At 32.4% G+C, this 11,752-nt stretch overlaps 1 protein-coding gene across 1 annotated transcript; it reads right to left on the minus strand.

Moving 5' to 3' along the window:
* Positions 1-1,546: 1,546 nt before the first annotated feature.
* LOC134726957 (uncharacterized) lies at positions 1,547-4,842 on the minus strand. The gene is made up of 2 exons (XM_063591354.1): positions 4,117-4,842; positions 1,547-2,756 (listed from the first exon to the last, which is right to left on the minus strand). The coding sequence occupies exons 1-2, from the start codon at positions 4,742-4,744 to the stop codon at positions 2,731-2,733; spliced, it is 654 nt and encodes a 217-aa protein (XP_063447424.1). The 5' UTR covers positions 4,745-4,842; the 3' UTR covers positions 1,547-2,730.
* Between the last annotated feature and the right edge of the window lie 6,910 nt (positions 4,843-11,752).

Here is an 11,752-nt window from a genome sequence, read left to right on the forward strand (position 1 = left end):
AATCTAGCTGCGAACATACTTTTCCTGCAATCTTACTGCAAACATATTTTGTTTCTGCAAACTAGCCGCAGTTAAGCTAGCTGCAAACATCTGCAAACATATTTCTAAAGGTTCCTGCAAATCTTGTTTGCAGCGCTACAGATTTGCAGCAAACATTTTAGTTCTGTAAAGGTTAAACAACCATGTTCACACCGCCGTCGGTCAAACAAACAATTTTAAAGGTATATTTATAGCCAAAACTTATTCTGTTTCATGAAAATTAAAAACAAAAACAAAAACAAGGAACAAAACAAACTTATAGCATACTAACTACATACCATTTTCAATATTCACAAAAATTTCGAAATAATTCACCACCCGAAAGACAAATGAAGAACTACTGAAAGAACCCGAAGTGTAATTAAGAGATAACTGTATTGTATTTGAAGCTTTAAGGACGTCCATCGGTAGTTTTACTGTCGCAAATTTAGTTTACCAGGCGACGCAGAGCGGAGACAGGTAAACGGGTATTTGTGACAGTAAAACTACCGATGGACGTCCGAAAAGCTTCAAATACAATACAGTTATCTCTATTCTAATGCAAAACAAGTTTATAATTAAATTTTAATCATTATTTCAGTGTTAAATCTTCCGAAATTCAAAATGTTACAGACAAGGAGATAGGGAATTTTATCCAATCAGAACAATTGTTACAAAATAATTGCATTAAAATAATATATACATATTTAAATTTGAAATTCCTACGAACGCGTATTTGCACCAAATATATAACAATGTGGTCATTTTCGAAGTAAATTGATTTTAATCTCAAATGGTCAAATAAAGGCAACAGTAGTATACAGCTGTTCAAAATTCATTAATCGATTATGAAAAATAATGAATTCCGGGTTACAAACACATCAAATATAAGAGGAGAACTATGACACAACAGAAAATACAACACTAAAATGTAACACACACAGAAACGAACTATAATATAACAATGGCCATTTTCCTGACTTGGTACAGGACATTTTAAGAAAAAAATGGTGAGCTGAACCTGGTTTTGTGGCTAGCCAAACCTCCCGCTTTTATGGCAATGCTAAATATAAAATTAAAATGACAACATTACATGACAGGAGTACAATACAAAAAATGGGAGAACTTAAAGGACAGAGAAACACACGCATAATAACTATCAAAAGGTGCCAGGTCTATAATTTAATACGCCAGACGTGCGCCTCGTCCACACAAGACAAACAAGTGACGCTCAGATAAAAAAAATACAAAGTTATAGAGCACCGAGGACCGAAAGTTCCAAAAGTTGTGGCCAATACAAAACCAATATCAATGTCAAAACAACCGTTTTCTTGAATCACCAGAAAAGACAAAACCTGAAGACGCCTTTTTTAGAAATTTTAAATTCATAACATTGAGAATGAAATACCTGTCTTAGTGTGTTTTTTTTTTCCAGTTCAGGTATTAGTTAAACATTCATAATGATCATTTTTATTCATTACATGTTTATTGTTTCTTAATATTTTGAGTAATTCATTTTAAGGCACCTTTTTATATTGACAATTCTTTTTTCCGTTAAGAAGATGTTTTCAATAAAGTGTTTATAGTTCATGTTTTGTGTTTGTTTGTAAGTGTTTTTTTTTTATGGAAATACAACCTGAGATGTTCTGCAAACGTGAAGGATTTTGTAATTTGCAGTGAAAATAATTTGATCGTGTATGGACTAATTCATAATAACACTTTAAAACTGAACATCTGAGTAATTGAAGTGTATATTGCGTGGTTTTGTATTTAAAATGTATTGTTGGTGCATGCACGTCAATATTTTCTCTCTGTGAGCCTATAACATTCCTTAGTGTTATGTATAGCTTTTGACTACGTCACATAGTAATAGCTGTTATAAGGCCGTTTATTTGGTACCAATTGGGGATAAATACGTCTTATATACTCCGGCAGTTATACTGACATCTCTATGTTGTTATCCAATCGTCAAACTCGATACGTTTGTGATCCGTAATATATAAATACATACATATACATAAATATGCAATATTGTTTGTTTATTTCTATATATTTTGTCTTTCTTTTTTCAATTAATATAAAATGCTCAGTTCTAGGTTCCTCATTCATTTCGTGAAAGTAGACTCTCTACTCCAGTCTGCTGCCTCCATGATGGATTTCATAGACGAAATTGAAACAGTGGTTACGAAGGGAAAATAGCTCTTGTACTATAAGCTTTAACAGACCTTTTCCTGTCATTTTATGCTGATTGAATAGTTTGGACAATCAAATTCGAAATTATCTGGCTTGAAACTGGTTTATGCGGACTGTTTACACTAAAAATAAATCACTATTACTTCTGTCACAATTACGGAAATACACTCATCATAGATACCAGGACTAAATTTTGTATATACGCCAGACTTCTTAAGACTCATCAGTGACGCTCGAATCCAAACAAGTTAGAAAGGTCAAATACATTACGAAGTTGAAGAGCATTGAGGAACAAAATTACTAAAAGTTTTGCCAAATACAGCTAAGGTAACATCTGTCATTTTCAAATTATAACATAATGACCTTTTCGAATTCAATAATTTGTTGTCCTTAAAACTTGGAACACATGTTTTTGAACCAGTATGTTCAGGACGATCTTGTTTTGAAAGTCCTTCTCTAATGAAAAATAAACACCAGTAATATGTACACTTATCATGCTAATATTACCATCTCCTAATCTCAAGGCTTGATGATCACTACACCGGCTGAAAGTAGTAATTACAATAAGAAATTAGTTTTCTTAGGAACAAATTTTAAAGCACTGTTTTTCAATGGTTCAAACGGATTTATTACAACATGTCTAGGGGGTCTTAAATTCAAAACACCTGTTAAAAGTCTTTCTTATTATGTATGTAAGTTGCTCTACATAATTTTGTCTATAGGTGGTAAGACTGTAGATTATATAGACATATATCCAGCTATTGTTCTATATTTATGTCCACTTGTTAACATACTTGTAAAAAATCTGCTACCTCTGTCAAAGAGGCAGTAAAGGGGTCCATTTCCCTTTTACAACACCAGCTCCATAATGTTTTGAATAAGACAGAGTAATATTTTTGAATTCCTGCTCTCCATGAGGCATATAATAACTGTCGTGTGTCTTTAGAAAAGCCTATCTTTTTAAAGAGTATGTTAATGTATAATAATACATTTAGATGTAATATTTATGGATTGGGATGATAAATCTTTGATTTTGGCTGCTGCAAAAGATTGCTACTAGTTTCATTTTTGGGGTGAGAGCGATGCTTGAAGGAATCACTATATTGAATTTACTGACAACATATATATCGTATTAGGTCACAAGCACATTATGTAACGAATTTATCTTACAGACTATAATGTGGTATTTTACATATCAAAGTGATCAAGTCCTCAATACCGTTGGTATTCAGAACCAGCTACTTCCATGGTCCCTTCAGAAAAAAAATCAAACAGTAACAACTTGTTAACTTTAAATGTGCTTTTATTGTTTCAGATAAGGGAAAAGGTTTGGTACCATTAAAACGTTTCGTCCCGCTGCAATTGTTTGCACCTGTCCTACGTCAGAAATCTGATGTTCAGTAGTTGTCGTTTGTTTATGTGGTTCGTAAGTGTTTCTCGTTTTTAGTTTTTTATATAGATTAGACCGTTGGTTTTTCCCGATTGAATGGTTTTACACTAGTTTAAAATTTTTGGCCCTTTATAGCTTGCTGTTCAGTGTGAGCCAATGCTCCGTGTTGAAGACCGTATCTTGACCTATAATGGTTTACTTTTATAATTGTGACTTGGATGGAGAGTTGCCTCATGGCACTCACACCACATCTTCCTATATCTATTTAAAAATATATTTCAATCGTTCATCATGTTCATGATGTTATTATAGTCTGTTGAAACCTTTCCGATTTTGCCTCAACACCTAGTTGTTTTATTAGATAAACGTAAAACCACTACTAACTGTGTAATGAATAAAGCCTCGCCTACTAACCTAATATGGAATATACAGGTCTCCACGCGGTAGCTTTAGACCGATCATATTCCTGGAAATGTACAGTAGGTAAGATAAATATTGATATTAATATACTTTACCATGATTGCCTGGAAATATACTGTTCCCATTACATTTATTATCTTCATCTTGATTTTGATTTCTGAGTGCAGCAAATACTATTATTGCCAGCATTACACCACCAAGCACAAAGCCTATCAGAAAAGATGCAATTTCCTTTCTAGTCGGATATTTTTCAGTTTTATCATTCTTTTCTTTCTTATTTTGAGAGTTACTTGGAAATGAAGCATACGCATAACTTCGTTCTTGTTCAACATCAATATTTTCCATGTCATATAAATGCCTTCCATAAGAATGGTTCGACTTATTTGACTCATGGCCAATACATATTGTGTTTATTTCTAAAATAGGTTCTTCTTGTCTACGTGCTATGCTTTCACCGCTTTGTGTTTGGGAATTGTCTCCAATTTGTGATTTTTTCAAGATATCATATGACTTGTCTTGTTCACGTTCACTAATTAACGTTTCATAACCTGGAATATCTTCAATTACCTTGCTATATTCGCTTATTCCCTTAGAGATATCTATGATCTGAGCATTTTGTAAAGTATCATAACTGCGGCTAAAGTCCGTTTTACTTCCAACTTCCAATCTCTCATACGTCTGTATACAGTTTGATGCATTTATAGGTGACCCCAAAGCAGCCATTCTATACTGCTGACCTTTTTGTTTTCAGTAAATTTGACAGTTTATATCAAATATACATTTGCAGTACGTCTCCTAAATGTACGTTTTCTACATGTACATGCATATAGACTTAAGTTTTTGTTTACCACAACGGAAACTCATTTCTGTATCGTGTATAGTTGGTTACGTCTTTTTTTTTAAAGAAATAACGATTGTTTAAATTCTCGTACATGTTTAAACTGGGTTAATTCATTGGTCAATGCATTTGTCGCTTTTAACAAGGATATAACTTATTTGAACAATAAATTAACTATCGTGAACTGTGTGGTGTACTCCAAGTATATGTGGCAATTACCCATCCATTGGAAAAAATAAATCAACATTGTTTCAAGTTAAAGAATCTATATGAGAGAAGAAAGAAAGAAAAATAACATCTCCCAAGGTCGGAAAGGGTACTCCTCATAAGCTTTCAGTAAGGCTAGTTCAGTTAGTTTTCAAAACCTGTTTGCCCTATCGAGATCTAGATGATTTTTATACGTTTTTAATTTCGATTGGCTCCTTTGTTTTATATAGAAAGGGGCCTTATTTGACATGCCTTAAGTTGTTTTCCCGTACAAAACTGACACTATTATTAACAATATTAAAACATAAATACATGAGATTGGAGAGAGATTAGTTGGTGTTGTAGTGAGAATCAATGACTGCACATCGTATGTGTATGTGTCAATTATAAAATATCAAAGATCTCTCTCCAATGTTATGTAAATATTTTTAACTATTGCTATAAATAGTTACATTCTCGCGGGATTAAAAGTTGCCTTTCGGAAATGTTCTTTCCCCCGAACAAATTCAAATGCAGAAGGACACAATAATATCAAAAGCACACATACTATTTGTCAAAGTTTAGTTTTCTTGGTTATGACTGTTTCTCTGATACAAAACAAATTGGATAACTATATTTGGTATGTTAAAGGATTACCAGGTGCTCATGTCTATCCGAAAGGACTAACCTGAATTTTCCCATATTTACATTGGGTAACTGGTAATGTTAATTTTCATGTCGACTTTCAATCATAAATCAATCAACATTAAGCTAACTAAAAAATCTCTTTTTCAAAAGATAAGATAATATATATTTGTATTACCCAAAACACCATAGAAAGTGACGAAAGACAATATACACGATATACACTTAAATTATCATTTTGCTACATGTAGAACATATGCATTTTTAATCTAGAATGGAAGTCAAATTAGCCCCCGAATAATTTCTCTAATTTTCAAATATTTGTCAATATTTGAATTCGGGTAAAAGATAATGAATCAAAAGGAAAATTGCTGTGACAAAGATGGAACCATTAGAAGGACCTGTTCATGTATAAGTAGTATAATAAGGTAGATCCCAGTACACTTGTCATAAAACAAACAGAGATAGAAAACAAAAGCAAATGAAAAAAAATGTTTTGATATTGAAAGTTAAGGTCTGCACAAATACAGTTATTCTACCAAGCAGGTGTCCTACTTTTTAGAAAAAAAATACTTTTCTGTGTATAAAAGTCTGAGAGATATGGATTTATTTGTATCCTCAATTTTAAATTATTTCGAGTTTAAGTTTTTATATGCAATATGTCTTTTTTGGGGAAACTATGGCAGCTCTCTCTAACAAATCGTATTATTAGATGACACATATTTACACAAAAATATGTAAAGTCAGAGAATATGCATTCATAAAAGTTTCTTCGATAATAGTCAAATAAAAAATTCAACAGATTAAATCATAATTTTTTTACTACATGGGCTGGCAGCGTTGCTGAAAGAAGTAAGTTTCCGAGAGGTACCATCCGTCAAAACATTTAAATTTCAGGGAATTTTCATTAATAACAAGTATTGGTTTACATGATTTACCAAAAGAGAAAAACATCAAACAAAATATAAAAAAAAACACAAACAAACAAACAAAACACAAAACACATTTTTAACATGAAAATCATAAAGCTCTTAACATATTTTTCATATATACAGTTCAAATATACTTTCTTTATCGTGTAACACTGAATACAAATCTTCTTTCGTATTTTTGTTTCATTTAATACAAATAGCAGATGAGAACATTTGAGTTATGCCGCCTTAACTATATTTCTTACATCACTTTTACATCAGATGTGTCAAGTGTTATTGTCTACACCTGACGTTTCGTCTAAGATAGACTCATTATTGAAACTTGAAGAAAGTTTTCAAGTCAATTTAGAAAACAAAATTAAAGAGCATTTATGAGCATGATGAAATGAAAGGCGATGCACTTACTAAATAAATGATGACGTTGGAATCATCCCCTTATAAATATTAAGGACGCTATCACAAGTTGGTTGACCGTTATGGAATAGCCGTTTCGCTGATGATATCGGATATATTTCTTACGTCGTAACTACAGCACAAGACTATTTACCGGGTTTGTAATAATATGACCAACACGACGGTGTCACATGTGAAGCAGGATCTTCTTACCCTTCCGAAGAACCTGCGATCACCCCCAGTTTCAAGTGGGGTTCGTGTTGTTCAGTTTTAGTTTTCTATTTTGTTTCTTGTGTACTTTTAATTGTCTGTTTGTCTTTTTTTCATTTTGAGCCAATGGCGTTATCAGTTTATTTTTGATTTATGAGTTTGACTGTTCCTCTGGTATCTTTCGCTACTCTTTTATAGTTACTAAACCAATACTGAACCAATGCACCATTACACGATATAATCAACTAAGTCTTCTGTGCACGATTTTATCATATTTTACGCAAACATATCGTATAATCGTCGTTAGTTTTTTTCTCTCTCTCTGTCACCTTACTGTATAGTAAACAATCAACAAAGAAGCATGTATATTGAGCACGTGTTTAACATGTGCAATTATATAATAGTTTATTTCAGTGACAGATCAATGAGTATTACGATCACCGGATTTTACGAGAGGGGCCACGCTAAGGTAACTTTGCATACGGATTTGTCGGCGAATTGCTCCCTGGAAGCGATTAAAAAAGTAAACTTCTTCCAAATGTGGACAAATTAAAGATGTATATGTACATAAGTATAAAAATGAAAACTATCCATTTTGTTATAAACAAAACATATGCATCATTTTTTTTTAAAGGCTGCATTTTCAATGGATGATGTTATAATAACCAGAACAGACAGTAAAACAGTGTGCTGTGAGAACCTCGTAAGCGTAACCTAGACACAGGATATTTATTTAATCAGACTGTTGTACACGATTTTAATCCTGGTATCTATGATTTGTCAATTTAGAAACCCCAATATCCTCGATTGGCTCATTATCAAATGAGACGTACTGTATTAAAAACATGACATCTGCCCTAGAAAAACAGTACTGTTTTATTTCCATTACGGAGCTCCATTAATATTCTTAGACATGCATTTCTTAAAATGACTTGTGTTGATCAGTCTTTGTTTTGTAATTCTAATAATTTATTTGATAATTTCCTTTTTAGGGCCAAGTGAGCTTTTCTCGTCACATTGCGTCCGGCGTCGTCGTCGTCGTCCGTCGTCGTTTACTTTTACAACAGTCTTCTCCTCTGAAACTACTGACCCAAATTAAACTAAACTTGATCACAATCACCATTGGGGTATCTAGTTTAAAAATAATGTGTCCGGTGACCCGGCCAGCCAATTAAGATTGCCGCTACGGCTAAAAATAGAACATAGGGGTAAAAATGTAGATTTTGGCTTATATCTCTAAAACTAAAGCATTTAGAGCAAATCTAACAGGGTAAATTGTTTATCAGTTCAAGATCTATCTGCTCTGAAGATTTTAGATGAATTTGAGAACCCGTTTTTTGGTTGCTGCCCCTAAATTGGTATTTTTCAGGAAATTGTGCCGTTTTTGGTTATTATTTTGAATATTGTTATAGATAGAGAAAATTTTGCGAATCCTTAATAAGTAATTTTAAGGGAATTTTTGGCCGAACAGCAATAAGGTTCACCAAAGTAATATCTACAAATAAGTCAAATGACAAAAAAATTCAATTGACCCCTTCAGGAGTTATTGCCCTTTATAGTCCATTTTATCAATTATTTTGAAATTTTTGTAATCTTTTACAAAAATCTTCTCTTCTGAGCCTCTAGAGCCTCTAGTTTTTATTCATATAACATGCTTTTTTTTTTATATAGACAAGACCGTTAAATTTCCTGTTTGAATGGTAATTTGGGAGTCCTTTATATCTTGCTGTTCAGAGTGTGACAAAGCGCCGTGTTGAATGCCTTACTTTAACCAGTGATTGTAATGTTTATCAAATTGTGACTTTGATGGAAAGTTTTCATGTTGGCAATCATACCATATCTTCTCAATCAATTTAAGGATACCATCCTGTAAACTGCAACAGTCAATATGAAATATCTTTTTCATTCTAATGAAACTATATGATGTATAAAATTCATGAAAAAATCTTTCTTTCTCTCTCTCTCTACTCTTTCAGATCTATAATTCGAACTGTTCATGTGTTACATCCCTACTTTCTATGATCTTGAGTTTAACGTTAACTTTTGGTATATTATGAACTCCGAATACGGGACACAGGTTTTTGTTCGAGGCAACATTTTCAAAAGAAACAGCAGGTTTTTGAGTATTTGAATTTTTCAATGAAAACTTATTCTGCTGTCTGTCTATAAGTATTTCAAGTATACCATTTTTCTGCAAGCCCACATTGTTCTCACTGAAAAATTCATTTGTTGTTAAATTTCCCAAATGTTTTGACCTGAAACAAATACCTTCCTTAGACGACCCACATTTTGCAAGAGAAAATGACCAGCCATATCTCTGTTCTTGTCCAACAAAATCATCCTGATCAACTTCGTCACGCTGTGCAAGACCTACTTCTAAAATAAGATTAGTGCCCGATAACACCGTTTTAAGATGATAGTCATAAGAAACACGGTAAAATATTTTCTTTCCGTTTCCAAAACACTGGTCTGCAATGACTCCACTATACATTTGTAGTGATCCTCTACCAGGAGAACTTTTTTGTGTTTGCATGGACCACTGGTTGCTCAGTATTCTGTTGTCCCTTGATAAATACCGGTTCGCATTTAGAGTAGAAGGATCGAATCGTATGTCCATCGGTCGTCCTCTATCTAGGATAGAAATTAAACATTAAAAATTATTCAAATATATCGTAAACCTTTATGTATAGTGTTTTATAGTATAATAATTAATGAAAGGTCATCAAAATCATTAAGTTTGATAGGTTTCATACGTTTTATTTCCCTACAATTTCAAAAAAATTATACAAGAACGACAAATTATAAAATTAAACTTATTCAGAATCATTTTTATGTAATAAGTCAGGAATATGACAGTTGTTTTCCATTCCTATGATAATTATATGATTTCCGATATCTATTATCTTTGGAATTCGGAATTTTGGTTAATTTATTGTTTTTCAACATTTTGTTTACAGCTGACCAATATATTGTAATAATCGAGATCGACTTTAAAATTTGGGAACTCATTGGAGAAGAAGCGAATAACAACTTGACAAATCAACAAGGTGCCAAAACGACAAGAGGGAGTTATTGGATGATTATATCTCGTTAAACTGCATAAATTAAATCATCTTTTAGTAATTTTATATGTATATAACCTAAACATTTACTTACTATACACAGACATTTATATTTGCATTTATAAAATAGGAAACATATAACGGATGATGTTAAGTGATCTACTAACCGGTTTTCCAATGATAGTTCTTTAAAAGTAATTAAGTTTAACGAGTAAATTACAAATCTTTATAGAAAAAAATATGACTTTTGTAGTACGAAATGCTCAGAGACATTAAGGATGATACCATCTTTATTATCTTTTTGATGGCAACGTACAAAATTCAGTTAAGTACAAATTGCAGGGACAAAACAGTTCAAAGCGTCGGATTTGTGAGGAAAAAAAATATTTATGCGTGGGTCTTGATTTAAAAATAAACATTTACCAAGAAAGAAAACCAAGATGACCCGAATATAACTTTTTAAACGAGTCGAAGGACATATATGTTGGAAATAATATTTTTTCTGTAAATGATTTTGATAAATACAGATGTTTATATAATTGATAAAAAAGAAAGAAATTACATACACAGTAATTTCGGAACTCAGAAATTAAATGACAGTTAGCTTTTGTTACAGACGGATAAAATGTAAAATAAACATTTCCCAAAATATATGCATACTACCAAAAACATGTATTATCGTGTGTTTTTCTATGATTTGATGTTATGCTAATGTTTCAGAAAAGGGGATAAGGTTTGGTACCATTAAAACGTTCAATCGCGCTGCAAATGTTTGCACCTGTCCTAAGTCAGAAATCTGATGTACTGAAGGTGTCGTTTGTTTATGTAATTAATACGTGTTTCTCGTTTTTCGTTTTTTTGTATATAGATAAGACCGTTGGTTTTCCCGTTTGAATGGTTTTACATTAGTAATTTTGGGACCCTTTATAGCTTGTTGTTCGGTGTAAGCCAATATATTGAAGGCCGTACATTGACCTACAATAGTTTACTTTTTTCAATTGTTATTTGGATGGAGAGTTGTCTCATTAGCACCCACACCACATCTTCTTATATCTATGAATGTACAATTACCTTCGCAATGTTTAGTGATGCATGTTCTTGTTTCCCTTCTAAATGTATTATTACATGTTTGTACTCTTCCATTTTGTCGTCTTGATCTATATTGTGTACCATTTCCACACGAAACACTGCATTCTGTCCAATATGACCATTGGTCCCACTCGCATACTAGTGGCTTATTGAACACTGAGATAAGGAGTAGGAAAGTTTTATTATTGTGATTCATTATTTCTTAACACTTATTTTTAGATATGTTAAACACAGCGGTTTGGAATAAATTATAGTCATTTCGTATCCTTACTATTTCATACCCTCATTTTGTACCCTCGAAAACATTTTAGTCCTCTATGCATTTCGAACTTTGACCATTTTGTACATGTAGCCCATGGAATATGTATTTTTACAT

The sequence above is a fragment of the Mytilus trossulus genome, chromosome 7 (genome assembly GCF_036588685.1).
Source record: "Mytilus trossulus isolate FHL-02 chromosome 7, PNRI_Mtr1.1.1.hap1, whole genome shotgun sequence".
Lineage (NCBI taxonomy): Eukaryota > Metazoa > Mollusca > Bivalvia > Mytilida > Mytilidae > Mytilus > Mytilus trossulus.

Bases quoted from the DNA above. Each gene is read 5' to 3' on its own strand.
- LOC134726957 (XM_063591354.1), bottom strand. From the start codon at position 4,744: ATGGCTGCTTTGGGGTCACCTATAAATGCATCAAACTGTATACAGACG. The intron at 2,757-4,116 runs GTAAAGTATATT...TACTACTTTCAG, and splicing joins TATATTTCCAGGCAATCATG to CCGGTGTAGTGATCATCAAG.